Source organism: Pelophylax lessonae (assembly GCF_965119305.1).
Source record: "Pelophylax lessonae genome assembly, chromosome: 2".
NCBI classification, from domain to species: domain Eukaryota; kingdom Metazoa; phylum Chordata; class Amphibia; order Anura; family Ranidae; genus Pelophylax; species Pelophylax lessonae.
In genome coordinates, this window is record NC_138769.1 from 680,287,943 (window position 1) to 680,306,944 (window position 19,002).

Consider the following 19,002-nt stretch of genomic DNA (forward strand, 5'->3'; position numbering starts at 1 on the left):
ATACTGTGGGTGATCAAGGGGTTACATTTAAGCCTAGGGGAGTGATTCTAACTGTGGGGGGGGGGGGGGGGGGGCGTGGCTTGTGAAATGATCATAGAGACCTGTAAGCCTATATAGAAGGATCACAGGGGCTCTATGATGATTCCAGAGAGAAGAACGGTCAGCTGTGTTTACCACAGCAGACTGTCCTCTCTCGGCGGGGAGCGATCGCGGGTGTCAGGCGGCAATCGGAGCCGCCTGCCCCCTGCATCCAATCCCCGATGCTGAGTGGGGGCGGGAGCACGTCAGTGCGCGCTCACCCTCTAGCTGCAGGCGTACGACCGACGTATACCTACTTCGGTTTGCGCAGGAGGGGCTGCCTGCTGCAGTATAACTACGGCGGGCGGTCCTTAAGTGGTTAAGTAAAATCAACAAATGGGTGTAATTATGATGAATACCTGCATACAGCTAGAATGCATTACCATGGACAGCTGTAAGCTACAAACGTGTCTTTAGGGTGCCAAAATACACCCGCGGAGTATGGCCCCAGATACCCATGTACATGAGGCACACAGGTCACAGTAGTGGTATAGCGGACAGTAAGAGAAACCACAGCACTAAGTGGCGGATTTGCTCGCTGACACACCAGGAAAACGCCAGAACTTTTTTAGAAGTGGCCATACAGATCTTTTCATTTCATATCCATGGTCCCTATGTTGTGCCACCATATGGCTGTAACACACTTCTTGTTAAACTGAATGCACATCACTGTAGTATTATGAACAGAAGTATTAACAGAGAATGGTTTCGTACATACATCTTTCCCCAGTAGAGGCGTTCTTTTTCTTCCACCAGGCACTAATGTATGGATAATTTCAGTCCCAAATGATGGGCAGATAAAAAGTACTGTATAGCGGATTCTGTATTTGTATGGAAAAGTAAATAGAAATACATTCATAGAGATCGGTGGTTCTCTCCCTGAAACTGCCTAAAACCCAGACAAAATGGCAGATGCTTGGTGAGCCCCCCCTCACATCCATCACTAGATATGAAATAAAGTCATTCATATGCGGTATAGAGGGGGGGCATGTTCTGGAAGAAAACGGTCCCTGAGATGGAACAGGTTTGAGGGAGTCGGTTAGCTCCAGTGCAGGTCCTCCCGTTGTAGGGAACTCTGTAAAGTCTGCATGTCTCGTAATAACTGGAGGTTCTTCTTGCTCTTCTCTCCTGGGCTGCCTCTGCCCGGACGGATCTTTGCTGGTGGTTTATCCTTCCCCCGCTGGTGAGACTTCAAGGCTTGCGTAGATGGCTCTCTTTTCGGTCTCGATTCCCTCAGTAATTTTGCAAGCTGTGTAGGGGTAAAGTTGTATGAGTGAATAGTATTTCCAATATCAGTTTTATAACAAGATGGAAGCTGATCAAAAAAAATAAAAAAATCACATGAACCTTTCCTGCACTGTGCATCCTCCGAATGCTCCAGATGGGTAAGAGATATTGGGGGAATGCACAGCCTGTAAAGCTCTGCGGTTTTCCTACATTTTCCCCAGCAGGATTTCATACATGCCCTTTAAATGGTCAGAGCTGGTCGCTCTGCATTGACGTAACCCCCCCAGCAGGCCACAGAAAAATGATCAAATGTTGACCGGTCTGCGGCGATAAAAAGGTTGGGGAGCATTGCTTTAGGGGTTGCAATGAGGTTGGCGATGTTAAAGTGGATGTATAGTCCCAGATTTAATGCGAGCAGCCAGCATCTTTATTGCTAAGAGACACACAATAATGGAGATTTACTAAAACTGAAACTGGTACAGCTGTGCATAGTAACCATTCAGCTTCCAGGTTAAATAGTCAAAGCTTATTACCATGTTACCATGCAACCACTGCTAGGTTGGCAGTTTGCTGAATACAGTTCCAAGCCCTAGGATCACAAGGCCACTTTTTATTCACTCGGCTCTCATCAAGCAGAAACCCTGCTGTAATAAGATGAAGACTGTACCTTCTATGCTGTGATCCCCACATATTTCTATGTTCTACTTCTTTTTACTTCTCTTTGTTTCAACAACAAAATTAAAATTTTTGCAATGAAGAAGAAAAGTAAACCAGCTTTTGCTGCAATATTCACCATCAATCCTGAAATCCCAGCAGTACCTTTTTTTTTTTTGCAATTAGATGTCCTCAGTCTTATGGCCAGCCTCATTCAACCCACTTTCCCTGAGCCCAGGTTGTCTTAGACCCACCCAACTTTGGACAGGGAAAGGAGAAGCAGCACAGGTATGAACTCATCTCTGTCACTGCTCACTCCTATCAGCATACTTCTACTAAGCACATGAACTTAATGGCTCCTTGCGCTGCATCTTCCTCTCACACATCAGGATTGCTGTAGAAAAATTTCAAGAGGCTGATACCAGGTCCCATTCAGATGCTTGCATTAAAAAAAAAATCCAGATGTATTAAAGTACAATTCTGTGCAAAACATAACACAAGGCCATTCTGTTGTTGGCACTTCCTCCTTTTCCCTCCAGCAGCCACTATCTGACAAAGGGGAGACCGATCATGTGACCGGACCAGAGTGGCCTGAAGATAGGCGAGTATATACTGTGCATCCAGAAAGTATTCACAGCACTCAACCTTCCACATTTTCTTATGTTACAGCCTTATTCCAAAATGGATTAAATTCATTATTTTCCTCAAAATTCTACAAACAATACCCCATAATGACAACGTGATAGAAGTTGGTTTGAATTCTTTGCAAATTTATTCAAAATAAAAAGCGAAAAAAAAAATCACATGGACATAAGTATTCACAGCCTTTGCCATGACACTCAAAATTGAGCTCAGTTGCATCCTGTTTCCACTGATGATCCTTGAGATGTTTCTACAATTTGGAGTCCACACGTTGTAAATTCAGTTGATTGGACATGATTTGTCTATATAAAGTCCCACAGTTAACAGTGCATATCAGAGCATAAACCAAGCCATGGAGTCCAAGGAATTTTCTGTAGACCTCTGAGATAGGATTGTATCGAGGCACAGATCTGGGGAAGGGTAGAGAAAAATTTCTGCAGCATTGAAGGTCCCAATGGGCACAGTGGCCTCCATCATCCATAAATGATAGAAGTTTGGAACCACCAGGACCCTTCTTAGAGCGGGCCACCCAGGCAAACAGAGCAATCGGGGGAGAAGGGCCTTAAGCCTCGTACACACGCGTCGAAAATCGGCAGGGAATTTTTGTCCGACGACTGATCTGCCGATTTTCGGCTTGTTAGTATGATGCTTCTGACAACCGACTCCGACTTTTCGGCCGAAAAAATCCTGGTGTGCAGTCTATAAAATTTTTGTCCTCCGTCAAAACATGTCCGATTTTCGTGCAGTCAGTACAGATTTCGACAGGGAAAAAAATCTTATGAGCAAGACTGGGCGTGCTCAGTGAAGAAAGAACACAAAGAAAGCAAACCAACACATGACATCACTTCTGAAGTAGAATTTTGTCGGGCGAGAAAATTTGTGTGCAGTCTAGGCACCTTCCAACCAACAAAACACCACTCTGGACAAAAGACGGACGATCGGTCGGCCGATTATCGTTGCGTGTGTACTAGGCTTTAGTCAGGGGATGTGGCCAAGAACCCGATGGTCACTCTGACAAAGCTCCAACATTTCTCTGTGGAGAGGAAAACCTTCCACAAGAACAACCATCTCTGCAGCACTCAACCAATCAGGCCTGTATGGTACAGTGGCAAGACAGAAGTTACTCCTAAGCAAAAGGCACATGACAGCCCACCTGGAGTTTGTCAAAAGGCACCTGAAGGACTCATAGACCATGAGAAGCAAAATTCTTTGCTCTGATAAAACAAAGATTGAACTCTTTGGCCTGAATGGGCAAGCGTCATGTCTGCAGGAAACCAGGCACCGCTCATCACATGGCCAATACCATCCTGAAAGTGAAGCATGGCGGTGGCAGCATCATTAAGGTTGGGATGGTATTCAGCGGCAGGAACTAGGAGATTAGTCAGGATTGAGGGAAAGATAAACGCAACAATGTACAGGGACATCATTGATGAAAACCTCAGGACATCAGGTTAGGAAGGTTCATCTTCCAACAGGACAATGACCCTAAGCACACAGCCAAGATAACAAACGAGTGGCTATTGGACAACTCTGTGAATGTCCTTGAGTGGCCCAGCCATAGACCAAAGCTTTAAGCCCAGACTTGAACCCAGTAACATCTCTGGAAAGAACGGAAAATGGCTGTGCACCGACACTCCCCACCCAACCTGATGGAGCTTGAGAGGTCCTGCAAAGAAGAATGGGAGAAACTGCCCAAAAGTATGTGTGCCAAGTTTGTAGCATCATACTGAAAAAGACTTAATACTTTGTTGAATCACCTTTTGGCGCCAATTACAACCTTAAGCAAAGGCTGTGAATACTTATGTACATGTGATTTTTTTATTTTTAATAAATTTGCAAAGATTTCAAACAAACTTCCTTTACGTTTTTATTATGGGGTATTGTTTGAATTTAATTATTTTTTTCCTCAAAATTCTACAGTTTGGAATCAGGCTGTAACATAACAAAATGTAGAAAAAGTGACACGCTGGGAATACTTTCCGGATGCACTGTACATCTTTCTTAAATAGGTCAGCACAGGTGTTAGGAGGGAGGGAATTTTTTTTTTTTTACTATTAGGTAGACTTTGCCTGGAATTCTACCTAAATGATTACAAAACTGCAATGATCTGTGTCTTTTAGATCTATCAAAAAGTTATCAGCTTTGAAGTTAATCTCATTAAAAATAAACATTTTCACTTGACTTGAACAGTATGGCAGAAGTCTATCCTTAAGCCAGGCTATCCTGAACTAACAGAGCTATCCTGAGAGGGAATCAGACACTTTAAAATTCTACTCAGACTTTTTTAAATTACATATTTTGGTCCATCGTCAGTAGATGTATTTATAATTTGTTATTGATTGTACAAAGTGTGTGACCCACCCTTGCTTGGTGTTTGCGTACTTTGGTTATCTGGTCAGCTTTTGCTTCCATCCTCCTCACTAGAGCAGCCAATTCATATTCAAGATCCGTTTTAAGGTGATCGGAATTTGCTTTATGAATCTGCTTCAGAAGCTCCTGGTGGTCGCTGAAAAAAAATAAATAGATATTCATTTATGTTATAGAACAGAGTTGGTTCTTATCTGCATCTTCTACACAAAGGAGGCAAAAATGAAAACAATCCTATAGCAAATAACCAGCAGTACATCAACAATTAAAACAGACACAGCAAAAAAGAAACAAAAAAAAAAAAAAAAAAAAAAAAAAAAAACACACTCACCCCTCAAGCTGCAGACAGGGATGTAGAGCGGAACCCTAGAGCTGCACATACCATGTTTCCCAGAATACTAATTTTGGCTACAAAAAACACACTAGGGCTTTTTTCAGGGGATGTCTTATTTATTTACGGTATGTACAATAATCTACATTTGTTCAAATACAGGTATGTCATCATGACGATCTTAAATTGGTTGTAACCCTAAAAAAATAAAAATATCCAGATCATTTAATAGACAGCACAGTGCTTGTGCTGTGTCATTTACCCCCCTTTATGTTCTAAAAAACCTGGAATAAAACAATAAAATGTTTTTTTTAAAAAGTTCCTGTGTTTCCCGTCTTCTCTCCCTCTCTCAGCTCAGGAGTCAGCATTATGACATTCTGTAATCCCAAAAATAAACCTTGGTTAACGTATCGTAAAATGATGTAATCAGTTTTGTACAAAGATTACATAATGTGCAGCGTGTCTCCTTTTGTAACTTTATAGTGAAAAAGACCTTATTTACAGCGCTGCAAGGCGCTCACGTGACCCACCGGAGTGCTTCTTCCCCGTCCTGAGCACTGAAGAGGGAAAGGCCGTCACGTGAGCGCCCAACTGCAACCTGCATAGGTATGAACCAGGCCTAAGGCTCGGTTCACACCTATGCGAGTGACTGTGGGAATTGCTGCCATTCCCACAAACCACTTGCAGTGATAACACACGGGGCTGCCATTCATTCTGAATGAATATGGCGTGTTTGCGAGTCCAGGAAACGCAGGGAAATTGAATGGTTAACATGACCATGCGATTTCCCTGCGGGCCATATTTTGATAAAAGGTGTGAACCTAGCCTAAGAGGGGATTTCCCCCACTTCCCTCTGTGTCCACAGGACAGGAAGATATGAGAAATCTGCCTGTATCCAGATTTTAGGCAGAAATGTTTATAATGTCACCTGTATCATCTGTTACTCACAAGCTCATTTGGCCAAACTCATCTTCTAGAGTAAGTAAAAGTTCAGAGAGGTCCTGATGGGCTCTGGAATCTGTATCATTCTTCAATCTCACTCCGTACATTTCCCTGTCCATAGGCTGGTCACTGACCACACGATCATTACATAGGACCTTATTGTGCTGTTTCATGAGATGTAGAACATGTTGAACATTTGCCCCCACTGAATGGCTTGGAGCGGTTGACTGAAAGACAAAAGCACACAAAATGAACATACATAAGTGATCTCATTAAAATGCAACACAGACTAATCCCACGTTCACATTGGTACGATATGACATGTCAAATTGGAGCCAATTGCACCGTCCGAAATGGTGCGATGCCGACTTTGTGGCGCCACACTGATTCCCAAAAGTAATTTCTGTACAACTTTTGGTGACTTCCGGGGGCGATTTCAATAGACATTTGTGCAGGAACCCGCATAGATATCTGAAATCACCCCCAAAGTCGGACTGAAATGCCGGCTTGAAATTGTACAAGTTCAGCTAAACTCTCACGATTTTAAAAACGGCCTCAGTGTGATCCTAGGCTAAAGCTTATTTTCGGAAAGATGTGGTCAGGTTTTCATGGTTGTCCCCGCTGAGCTCCTCAAGTCCCGTTTGTGTCACTGATACAGGGAGTGAGAGGAAATCAGAACTAAGCTAAAATTTTTACTTAGCACAACACATACACTATATGACCTGACCAGACCATTACCCCAATAAATGAGCTTCTTAGAACATCCCATTCCAAAACCAAGAGGCAAACCATCAGCCCTAACATTAAAGATCACTGTGACCCAATAGAAGATATTGTGGTGCCACTCAGGTAGGAGGAAAAGTCCACGCTAGTCCGCCGTGAGTGCCAGCTGGGAAAGGAGGTTGTCCTAGCTCCAAGCTGCAGCAATGTCAAAAGGAAGATCCAGAAGCCGCACATCAGACAGCAGACCCATGGGAAGAGTGAATGCCAGTCTCAGCCCAGACTCCGACCATGGCCCCTCGGAGCCTAATCATGGGAAACATACGAAACACATTGGGGGCATGGCCCAGTCAGAGTCCAGGCTGACGCTGTCATTTACTCTTCATATGGGTCTCCTATCTGATGTACGACTTATGGGTCTCTCTTTGGCATTAAAGATCACTGACAGGTAAAGTGAAAAACATTCATTATCTTGTTACAATGGCATCTGAAAGTGGGTGGGATATATTACGCAGCAATGCACATGTCCATGAAGCAGAAAAAATGGGTAAGCGTAAGGATTTGAGCGACGTTTACAAGGGCCAAATTGTAATGGCTAGACAACTGGGTCAGAGCAACTCCAAAACTGCAGCTCCTGTGGGATGTTCCCAGTCTGCATTTGTCAGGACCGACCAAAATTGGTCCAAGGAAGGAAAACTGGTGAGTGAAGGGTGGCCAAAGCTCATTGATGCACATGGGAGTGAAGGCTGGCCTGTGTAGTCCAATCCAATACATGAGCTACTGTAGCTCAAATTGTGATAGAAAGGTGTCAGAAGACCGTGCATTGCAGTTTATTGTGTATAGGGTAGCATGCTGACCCGTATAGTTAATTTTCCCCACAATTCCTTTGGAAATGCAAAAATGAATTTTTTTTTTTACACAGAATTGTCATAATAACAAGTTATTTCTCTCACACAGTATATGCATACTTGCAATTACACCTCAAAACACATTCTACCACTCCTCCTGAGTATGGCGATACCACATGTGTGAGACTTACACAGCCTGGCTACATACAGAGGCCCAACATCCAAGGAGCACCGTCAGGTGTTCTAGGAGCATAAATTGCATTTCTAATTTCCGGATGACCTATCACATTTTTGAAGGCACGGGAGCACCAGGACAATGGAATTACCAACAAAATGACCCCATTTTGGAGAGCAAACACCCCAACATTTATTCTAGGAGGCATAAAACGTCTTTTGAACATGTCATTTTTTTCCTCAAGTTTTTGGAAAATGTAGGGAAAAAAAATGAAAACTTTTTTTTTTTTACACAAAGTTGTCAATTTTTAAGATATTTCTAACACATAGCATGTACATAGCAAAAATTATACCCCAAAATACATTCTGCTACTCCTCCTGAGTATGGCAATACCACATGTGAGACTTTTTTACAGCCTGACCACATACAGAGACCCAACATGCAGGAAGCACCTCAAGGCGTTTTAGGGAGCATAAATTACAATATATAATTTTCTGACTACCTGAGCACCAGGACAATGGAAATGCCCACAAAACTACCCCGTTTTGGAAAGCAAACACACCAATGGATAATGTAGGAGGCATGGGCTGCAGATAAGTACTCAGATATTCTGATGGGCTAGTGACAGGTACTCGGGTACGCCGATGGGCTGGTGACAGGTACTCGGGTACGCCGATGGGCTGGTGACAGGTACTCGGGTACGCCGATGGGCTGGTGACAGGTACTCAGGTATTCTGATGGGCTGGTGACAGGTACGCTGATGGGCTAGTGACAGGTACTCGGGTACGCTGATGGGCGTGGGCTGCAGATAAGTACTCAGATATTCTGATGGGCTAGTGACAGGTACTCGGGTACGCTGATGGGCTGGTGACAGGTACTCTGGTACGCTGATGGGCTGGTGACAGGTACTCGGGTACGCTGATGGGCTGGTGACAGGTACTCGGGTACGCTGATGGGCTGGTGACAGGTATGCTGATGGGCTAGTGACAGGTACTCGGGTACGCTGATGGGCTGGTGACAGGTACTCGGGTACGCTGATGGGCTGGTGACAGGTACTCGGGTACGCTGATGGGCTGGTGACAGGTACTCGGGTACGCTGATGGGCTGGTGACAGGTACTCGGGTACGCTGATGGGCTGGTGACAGGTACTCGGGTACGCTGATGGGCTGGTGACAGGTACTCAGGTACGCCGATGGGCTGGTGACAGGTACGCTGATGGGCTGGTGACAGGTACGCTGATGGGCTGGTGACAGGTACTCGGATTAGGAAGGGAGAGGTACTTGATTACTCGGATGAGCAAGTGACGGGTACTCTGATTAGGTAGTGACAGGTACTCCGGTACTCCGATGGGCTGTTGACAGGTCCTCTTTATTTGGGGGGCAATCGGGGCACATCACTGTACTGCTGCAACATTTTTATTCCTGGGCTCCTCCTCACACACTGAGGAGGAGAACCCGGTAACTGCATTACAGCCCTTTGTTGATGTTTGTGACCTGCTATGAGTGGACACTGCCGGTCACGTGGTAAAGAGCCAATTTTATTGGCTCTTTACCCTGATCGGGGATGGGCTGTGTCGGAGGGACATGACTCATTACCGATCGCCGTGCTACGCATTCCCGGGGGTGCGCAGGAGCGGCGAGAATGGGCAGACATCATATTATGCTCGCCCGGAGGGAGAAAGTGTTCCTGCCGGCGTCATTTTACTATACGCTGGTAGGGAACTGGTTAATGTAACCTATTCTGGTACAAAACTCCTTTTCTATTAGCACTAGCCTTGAAGTGATCATATTGTGAGAATTGCAGCTTACCTTGCCTGCCACAAACGGAACATCGCCAAGGCTCAGCCTGTAGTGGGGTTGTGTCTGTTTGCTATGGCTTAAGGAGCTGGCCTTCTATATTAAAAGACAAAGTGAGAACACTTATTACCACCAGCAGTAATAGCAGATCTCCCAATACATGCTGAATGCTGCCAGATTGTCTCATCTTCACATACTGGCCATACACTTTAAACCCAGGAGTTGCTGTGTGCTCTTTTAAAAAGTACCTAAACACACAAAAAAGGGTCACAGAGAACTCCCGTCGAGTGACATGGGTAGCAAGATTAAAGTTCCCCCCCCTTTTTTTTGCATTTACTGTTTAATGGGTGACGGGGTATGAGTTGCCCAGAGATGGGCTTTAACACCTTAAAAAAAACCAGCGTGATTTAACCAGTTTAAGACCAGAAGGATTTGCCCCCTTCCTGACCAGGCCCTATTTTGCGATTCGGCACTGCGTTACTTTAACGGACAATTGCGCGGTTGTGCGACGCTGTACCCAAATAAAATTTATGTCCTTTTTTCCCCACAAATAGAGCTTTCTTTTTATGGTAATTGATAACCTCTGCGATTTTTATTTTTCACTTTATAAACAAAAAAAGAGTGACAATTTTGAAACAAAAAAAAACATTTTTCACTTTCTGGTATGACATTCTCAAAAAAAAAATTTTTTAAAAAAATCAAAATTTTTTAAATTTTTTTTTGCCAATTTGTTTTCTGCTACATATTTTTGGTTAAAATCCCAATAAGCGTATTTTGATTGGTTTGCGCAAGTTATTGCATCTACTAACTACGGGAAAGATTTTTGTCATTTTTATTGTTGTTTCTTTACTAGTAATGGCGCCGATCTGCGTTTTTTTTGTGGGACTGCGACATTGCGGCGGACAGATCGGACCCCTGACTGACATTTTTGACACTTTTGGGGGTACCAGTGACATTACTACAGTAATCAGTGCTAAAAATTTGCACTGTTACTGTAATAATGCCATTAGCAGTGAGTGGGTTAACCCTGTGGGTGATCAAGGGGTTAAATGTGAGCCAAGGGGAGTAATTCTAACTGGGGGGTGTGGCTTCTGAATGACCACAGAGACATGTCATCCTATATAGAAGGATCACAGGGGCTCTGTGATCATTCCAAGGAGAAGAACGGTCAGCTGTGTTTACAACAGCCGACCGTTTTTCTCTCTCAGCGGGGAACGATCGTGGGTTTCAGGCGGCAATCGGAGCCGCCTGACCCGTGCATCAGCTTCCCCGCTGCCGAGTGGGGGCGGGAGCGCACCGTCAGCGGCTCGCGCTCGCCCCCTAGATTCCCGCGCGAGGTTTGCGCAGGAGAGCCACCCTGCCACAGTAAAAAGGCGGCGGGTGGTCGGGAAGCGGTTAAAGGAAAGTGGTCACCAAGTTCCAGAATTTTTTAAATGTTCTCTACTGCCTTTCCAAATAAATAATTGCACAAAAAAAAAAAATGTATGTATATTAATAAGGTAAATTGATATACACCCCCAATTCACAAAAATGTGGGTAAAAACAGAATGCAAGGATTTGCAAATCTCATAAGCCCATATTTTATTCACAATAGAAAACATATCAAATGTTTAAACTAAGAAAATGGACCATTTTAAGAAAAAAAATTAGGTCATTTTGAAATTGATGGCAGCAACACGTCTTAAAAAAGTTAGGATTGGACAACAAAAATCTGACAAAGTAAGTAATACTAATGCCTCGTACACACGCAACGATTATCGGCTGTCTTTTGTCCAGTTGTGTTTTGTTGGTTGGAATGTGCCTAGACTGCACACTAATTTTCTCGGCCAACAAAAATCTACTTCAGAAGCGATGTCATGTGTTGCTTTACTTTCCGTGTGTTTTTTCTTCTCTGAGCATGCCCAGTCTTGCTCATCAGATTTTTGTCTGCCGAAATCTGTACTGACTGACGGAAAATCGGCCGTTGTGTTGACGGCCAACAAAAATTTCATAGCATGTACACCAGATTTTATTCGGCCGAAAAGTCGGAGTCGGTTGTCGAAAGCATCATACTAACAAGCCGACAATCGGCCGATCAGACGTTGGCCGAAAATTCACGGCCAACAATCTGTGCGTGTGTACGAGGCTTTAGAGAGTCGGAGTGTCTCAGAAGTAAAGCTGGGCAGAGGTTCGCCAATCTGTGAAAAGCTGCGTCTAAAAATTGTCAATTTCAGCATAACGTTCCTCAACGTAAAACTGCAAAGACTTCAAATATGTAATCATCGATTTCCCAGTTTAAACATTTGATATGTTTTCTATTGTGAATAAAATACGGGTTTATGAGATTTGAAAATCATTGCATTCTATTTGCATGTAGATTTTGCACATCGTCCCCCTTTTTTTTGGAATCGGGGTTGTATTAATATATTATTACCTTCTCAGTATAAGATGTGGGCTTTGTGCTCTTTGCATCTTTTGCGAGTGATGTTAAAGATTTGAAAAGGATTCTGTTGGTTTCCAGACTTGATTGCAGCTGCAAAATACAAATCAACCGATTTAATGAGTCAATGCAAAGAGAAGGATGATCTCAAAAGTGTAGTATTCAAAAGCAACAGATCAGATTTTACTTTATTGTATTCACATCAGCTGGAGTTAAATCAGACCTAAATTCCCAGGTATACTCACCTCCACCTTCCAGCAATGGGGCGGTTGCATTGCTCGCCGGCAGCGGTCATCATTTCTCCTTGGGAGAGGGGGGGTGACGTCATTTTACACATGTGCACAGGGGTTAAGCATTCTAGCATAGCCAGTCTGTCGGGGAACGCTCGCTGAACTGCGCACCTCAATGTACATTCTGTAAAAAGCTGCAAGCAGCAGGTAAGTTTGTGTTATTGTGGATGAGACATTGCATGTCTTTTCTGCAATAAAAAGCTGCCTGCCAATTTCTAAAAGTTAGGTTTAGTTCCACTTTAACCACTTCAGTTCCAGAAGATTTTACTCCCTTCATTACCAGGCCATTTTTTGCTATTTAGCACTGCGTTACTTTAACCACTTAAGCCCTGGAGGATTTGGCTGCTCAAAGACTAGGCCCTATTTTGCGATTCTGCACTTTGATGGACAATTGCGCAGTCGTGCGACGCTGTACCCAAACTAAATTGACGTCCTTTTTTCCCACAAATAGAGCTTTCTTTTGGTGGTATTGGATCACCTGTGCGATTTTATTTTTTGCACTATAAAAAAAAAAAAAGCGACAATTTTGAAAAAATAATGTTTTTCACATATTTTTAAATTAAATTCTCAAAAAAAAAAATGTAAAAATCAAAATTTTTTTAACATTTTAGGCCAATTTGTTTTCTGCTACATATTTTTGGTAAAAAAAATAATCGCAATAAGCGTATTTTGATTGGTTTGCGCGAAAGTTATTGTGTTTACTAACTGAGGGAAAGATTTATGTAATTTTTATTGTTTTTTTTTTTTTTTTTTAACTAGTAATGGCGGCGATCTGCGATTTTTTTGCGGGACTGCGACATTGTGGCGGACAGATCGGACCCCTGACTGACATTTTTGACACTTTTGGGAGTACCAGTGACATTACTACAGTAATCAGTGCTATAAATATGCACGGTTACTGTAATAATGACACTGGCAGGGAAGGGGTTAACTTTGTTGGTGATCAGTGGGTTAAATGTATCCCTAGGGGCGTGATTCTAACTGTGGGGGGGGGGGGGGGGCGTGGCTTGTGGCGTAACCACAGAGACATACGATCCTACATAGCAGGATCGTATAGCCTCGGACAGACGGCTGTGTTTACATCAGCCGTCTGCATTTCTCCCTCTCCTGCGGAGGATCGTGAGTGGCCGGCAGACATCGGAGCCGCCGGTCACACGCGTGGGGATGCCTGTGGACGAGCGGGGGCGGGAGCGCACCTCGCCCCCTACAGGCTCCTGGGCTAGCGACGTAGCACTACGTCGCTTTGCCAAGGAGCGGCTGACTGCCGCAGTAAATGTACTTGCGGCGGTTGGCAAGTGGTTAACTTGTAATGGCACAGTTACATTTGGTATTAGATCACCACTGGGTTTTTATTATTCAAGTGAAAAAAGTTTGAAAACTATTTTTTTTACTTTCTGCTACAAAACATATCCAATAAACAAATTTAAAAATGTAAATTTCTTTATAATTTTTGGGCAAAATGTATTCTGCTACGTCTTTGATATAAAAAATTCCAATAAGTATATATTGATTGGCTTGCGTGAAAGTTATGGCGCCTACAAACTAAGGGATATATACTTTATTTTTTAAACTACTAATGGCGATTATCAGCCACTTATAATGGGACTGCGATAGTGCAGTGGACAATCTGACACTAACTGCCACAGACAGCCAGTGAGATTAATACAGTGATAATACTATACACTGTCACTGTACTAATGACAATGGCTTGAAAGGGTTTAATTTCTAAGGCAATCAAGGGGTTAAATGTGTGCCCAACTATGTGTAATATACGCAAAATGTGCTACTTTTACGAACCAATCTCTTTGCAGGGTTGAGAAACAGAGAGATCGTTCCTTCTGTACAGAGCTCTGTGTTGATTGTCCACACAGGGCTCTGGGCTGTGATTGTACACAGCTGATCAGCAGGTACAGGCTGTGAATCATTGGCTGGGACTTGCTGCCAGGCTCTGGCTGTGTACAATCACAGTGTGTGCCGTTAGCACGCGCCCCAAACCCCGAAGCAGTAAGTGATGCAGGAAGTGATGCATGGGTACGTCGCTTTGCCTGTGCAGGCCGCTTGTCCGCAGTACATTGTGGTTGGGGGGTTCGCAAGTAGTTAAGGTGAATCTCTACTTGTTTTAAATGTAAAAGTCCTGCCTCTACAAGGGGACTTCTATTGCCTCTTCGCTGTCCCTCTTTGATCTTGATTGCCACAATAATGGGACACGGATTTCCCAGACTTTATGGTAAACGCTCCAACAGCTGCCATCCCTTCTTTCAATACAACTTCATGGCTTTGTGGCCATATAAAAGGCAAATTGCAGTAACCGAGAACAACCAATTTATAATTTTACATTGGGCTTGGTGTAAGCAAGAGTTATGGTTGCCATGGGTAACTGTAAATCACTGGTCTTTGTGCAGATATTAACACAAAAGCCCACAAATCCGGAGAGAGGTCATGTGACCAGGTCATGAGGAATTGGAACATCTCAATCGTGCGCAGATCTGCAGGTTTTGCTGAACATACCTGCGTTGCTTTCTCTTCAATCCGTTTCCGCTGGCGTTCCTCTTCTCTTAATTTCTGCTCAATGTCCCGAATTTTGTTCTGGAAGGGAAAAATTAATGCATTTTGTGGTGTCAATGAGATCTTCATTGAAACAATGTTGAGTTGTATTATGTATTGTAGGATCCCCCCCCCCCCCCCATCTTTTCAGTTTATTTGCATTCTTTGATACTTCTAAGGAAGGGAGTAGAATTACAGAGTATCAATGCATAAATCCTTCACCCTTTTCAACCACTTTAATAGACAATGGTTAGACACGACTTACCTCTGACACAACTTGTATTGTAGTAAGCTTCAAGTATTCTTGTTCCAGCTTATCTAGCTTTTCTCGCATATTAATTTTCTCAAGTGCTTTATCACTTTCAAGGGTCACCTGCAGAAATAACAATGATGATAATATTTCAGGTTAGCATCAGGGCTCGGGTCCGGCGTTCCTGTAATTTTTCCACAGTAGGAACGCCGTTCCCGTTGACAGCCGTGTCCTGCATGACTGGCCTTTAAAGCATGCGAGCTGAGGTTGGGGGGGGAGGGCAGAAGCTCCAGTGGCACTGCCTGCTCGCTGCCTCCCTGGGCATGGCACACTGATGCCCAGGATCGGCCTTGCTGTGTGTGAAGGGAGGGCATCTGTGCTAATGGGGGGGCGTTCTGCCCCGGGTGCCACACATTAGAGGGGGGGTGGTGTCATCCCAGCATGCCCGTCTTCCCTTCCCTCTGTCCTCCCCTTCCAGCGGCCACTGTAACAAAGTCCCGCCTATTAGACCGGCTCCAGTCATAGGCGGAACACTGATCTAGTGGCAGCAAATTGAATCATGTGTGACGTGGTTTGTAGGAGCCGATCTAGGGGCGCGACCCTGTTACAGCAGCCCCTGGAGGAGGAGGACCGAGGGAGGGGAGGGGAGGACAGGCACGCCGGGATATTCAAATCCAAGAACCGCGACACAGCGGGAAATCGCCACTGTGTGTTACCCATCCAGACACTAATGAGGCTGCGTTGATGGGCACTGGCAAGGCTGCTGCATCTGATGGACATTGAAGAGTGAGTGGACCACACTTTGCAAAATCAATACAGGCAGCCTAAAGAAAAGGGCCCCGGGCCGACGCACTCAGCACTCCCGGCCTCACTCCTCCGCACAGACCGACATGTGTGCAGACACCTTGGGGCAGGAGGGGCCTCACATATCGGATCCTGCATAGAATCATAGTGCAGGGGGGCCCCCAGACCTCAGAAAGACTCTGCATAGAAACATAGTGCAGAAGGGGCCACCAGTCATTGCAACTTGCTTTAGAAATTCCCTGCCAGGGAACCATTATCACACATTGTGGTGTTTTTTTTGTTCATATACAGGTTAAATTATTTTGTGGTTACTTCTGTGGTCTATTTGTGTGTTTAATGCATGTGAATTTTGGAGGTGTCCTTGTAAACTGGCACAATAAATGTGTGTGTGTGTGCACACACACACATACACTTTTCTTATTTTTGAGGTGGGGGGGGGGATCTTGAGTGAGTTCCCACACTTTATTTCCCAGGACATGATATATTGTATGTGGGAGGTTCCATTGGATGGAGATGGAATAATCAGTGTGTGTTTGAGCAGTTAGATCATATGAAAGCAACTGGAGAAAACCCGGCCAAGCATGGGGAGACCATACAAACCACATGCAAAAAGTGTCTCATATTTACAATACACATTTTGAAAGCTATTCAGAAGGGTTTTTAAAGATTGCAGATAAGAAGTAAAAGCTATCAAAGAGTTGCTTCTATGCTATTCAGGTTTTGGATAGGGAAGGTGAGGAAACAGGGGTATTACTTTGATATCTGGGGTTGGGCTTTACAGCGTAACTTAGGTGTTATGGTAAAAGACTCTGTATGTCTCTCCTGCCACCAAATATCTTCGCTTTCTGTTAAAAATGTTTTATTAGTTGCACACGGATTACCGCATAGACGGGTGTTGGGACAATGGAGCTCTTGAGCACATGATGGCCAACCAATGGATAAAGATTAAATAGTCCAGACCTGGAAAAAGATCTGGAGGGGGGGGGGGGGGGTGGCAGGGGTGTCAATAAAGCAATGAGGGGGGAGCACAGACCTCGCACCCATGGCACCCTAAGAGCCGGTTCACATAGGCGCGACCCGACTTGCCGGGGCGACCTGTGAAGTTGCGGTGCGCAGCTCGCACCGCGACCTCGGAGAGACATGCACGGACTTCATATCATTGAAATCAATGCATGTCGCCCCAAAGTAGCTCAGGACCCTTTTTCTAGGTCGGAGTGACTTGTGTCGCTCCTATTAGAACGGGTCCTGTGCTAATCTATGGCAGGCGACCCGCGGCGACTTGTCAGGCGACTAGGTCGCCTGACAAGTCGCCCCAGTGTGAACCGGCTCTAAAACATAAGTCAGCCATAATAATCAAGCATGCAATATATAAGTATATGGGGCAAGAGATCAGGAGGCCCAAGTTCAGTACAGCTCTGCTTTAACATAGTTGTAAACCTCAGAAATGAAATAGGAACAAAGCATATCCCTCTATAGTGTGCATTTGATTTAGGTGTAATTTCTGTCTGTGGTCCCCTTCCTCTGCTATCAACATGAATCACTTCTGACAAGTTTCCCTGACAGACGAAAAAAGGTGACAGGGGAGGGATCTCCAGCATGCAGCCTGTGATTGATAGCCTCAGGTCTGTTCCTGTGTGCTACATGAAGGGGGGGAGGGGGGTTGCGTTCCTTCCCTCCAATCAGCTACCAGCACTCTACTCATTAAGCTCTCATTAAGCTCTGCAGTGTGTAATTTCTGCTCTCCACCCTTCTTTTTCTGAACTCAGAAACAGACAAGCTTTATCAATTCTGGACTTTAAACAGATGTAGAGAAAAGAAGACATAGAGATAAACAGGTACCACTTACGTAGGAGAATTTGTTTAATCTCTGTGTATCACCTGGGGCCACATCACTGGGGACATGTGAGGGTTTACATCCACTTTAAAGTGATTGTAAAGTCTCGTTTTTAAAAAAAAACAAAAAAAAAAAAAAACATGTTATACTCACCTGTTCTGTGCAGTTGGTTTTGCACAGAGCCACCCATATCCTCCTCTTCTCGGGTCCCTCTTCTGTGCTCCCGACCCCTCCCTGCCATTGAGTGCCCCCACAGTAAGCAGCTTGCTGTGGGGGAACCCGAGCCGAGTCACAGCTCCCTGTGTCCATTCAGACACAGAGCTGCGACCCGGCCCTACCCCCTCTTTCTCCTGATTGGCTGACTGATTTTGATTAGGATAAAAAAAAAAACCCTTCTGCCTTTACAATCCCTTTAAAGTGTATTTTCATTTTTAAATTGGGATATCACCTACTTTACATCTGTTACATGTTTTTAGTCACATGGCGCAACTTCTACTCCTACTTATATGTTTATGAGGGGACTGGGGAGCGGTGATTGCCATCATTAACCCTGTCTGTACTGTGCTGGCAGATCTCATCTTATCAGTTATAAACTAGATTTAAACACTGCCTGTCCTAACAAAGGGTTACAAATTTGGAAGTTGGGCTTCGCCATTGTATTTTAAAGAGGAAGTAAACTTCCATCTGTTGTTTGTGCCTATAGTAAGCCTTATTATAGGCTTACCTATAGGTACTGTAAATATCTCCTAAACGTGCACGGTATAGGAGATCTTTACTGTGCATGCAGCCAGTGATGTCATCCACGCATGCACTCTAAAAGGAACGGCCACCCGTGTAATTTCTTCAGAGCCCTGTGCCGTGACTGGCGGTTCCCACGTGCATGCGCAGGAGTGACGTCACGTGGCTCAAGCCAGTCACACAGCCGGAGTCTGCGGACCCAGAAGGAAGATGGGTGAAGATAGATGGGGCCTCCAGCGGTGACAATGAGGGCTTTGTTTGCAGGTAAGTTTGTACAGAACGTGCTAGTATGTGATGCATACTAGCACATTATGCCTTTACTTTGTAGGTCATAAAAAACAAA

General features: G+C 44.4%; 1 protein-coding gene across 3 annotated transcripts in view; it reads right to left on the minus strand.

The window, feature by feature from the left end:
• Positions 1–910: 910 nt before the first annotated feature.
• CEP57 (centrosomal protein 57) overlaps positions 911–19,002 on the minus strand; it is a 43,379-nt gene continuing 25,287 nt past the window's right edge. Inside the window, exons 5-11 of one of the 3 annotated variants that reach the window (XM_082246831.1) lie at positions 15,299–15,406; positions 14,998–15,075; positions 12,194–12,292; positions 9,793–9,876; positions 6,248–6,468; positions 4,984–5,107; positions 911–1,327 (exon numbers count right to left, since the gene is read on the minus strand). In XM_082246831.1, coding sequence (XP_082102957.1) covers positions 1,118–1,327; positions 4,984–5,107; positions 6,248–6,468; positions 9,793–9,876; positions 12,194–12,292; positions 14,998–15,075; positions 15,299–15,406 — 924 coding nt within the window. In that variant the 3' untranslated portion in view covers positions 911–1,117. Of the gene's footprint in view, positions 1,328–4,962; positions 5,108–6,247; positions 6,469–9,792; positions 9,877–12,193; positions 12,293–14,997; positions 15,076–15,298; positions 15,407–19,002 lie in introns of all 3 variants that reach the window. The other 2 variants (XM_082246830.1, XM_082246832.1) reach the window with 2 other exon arrangements.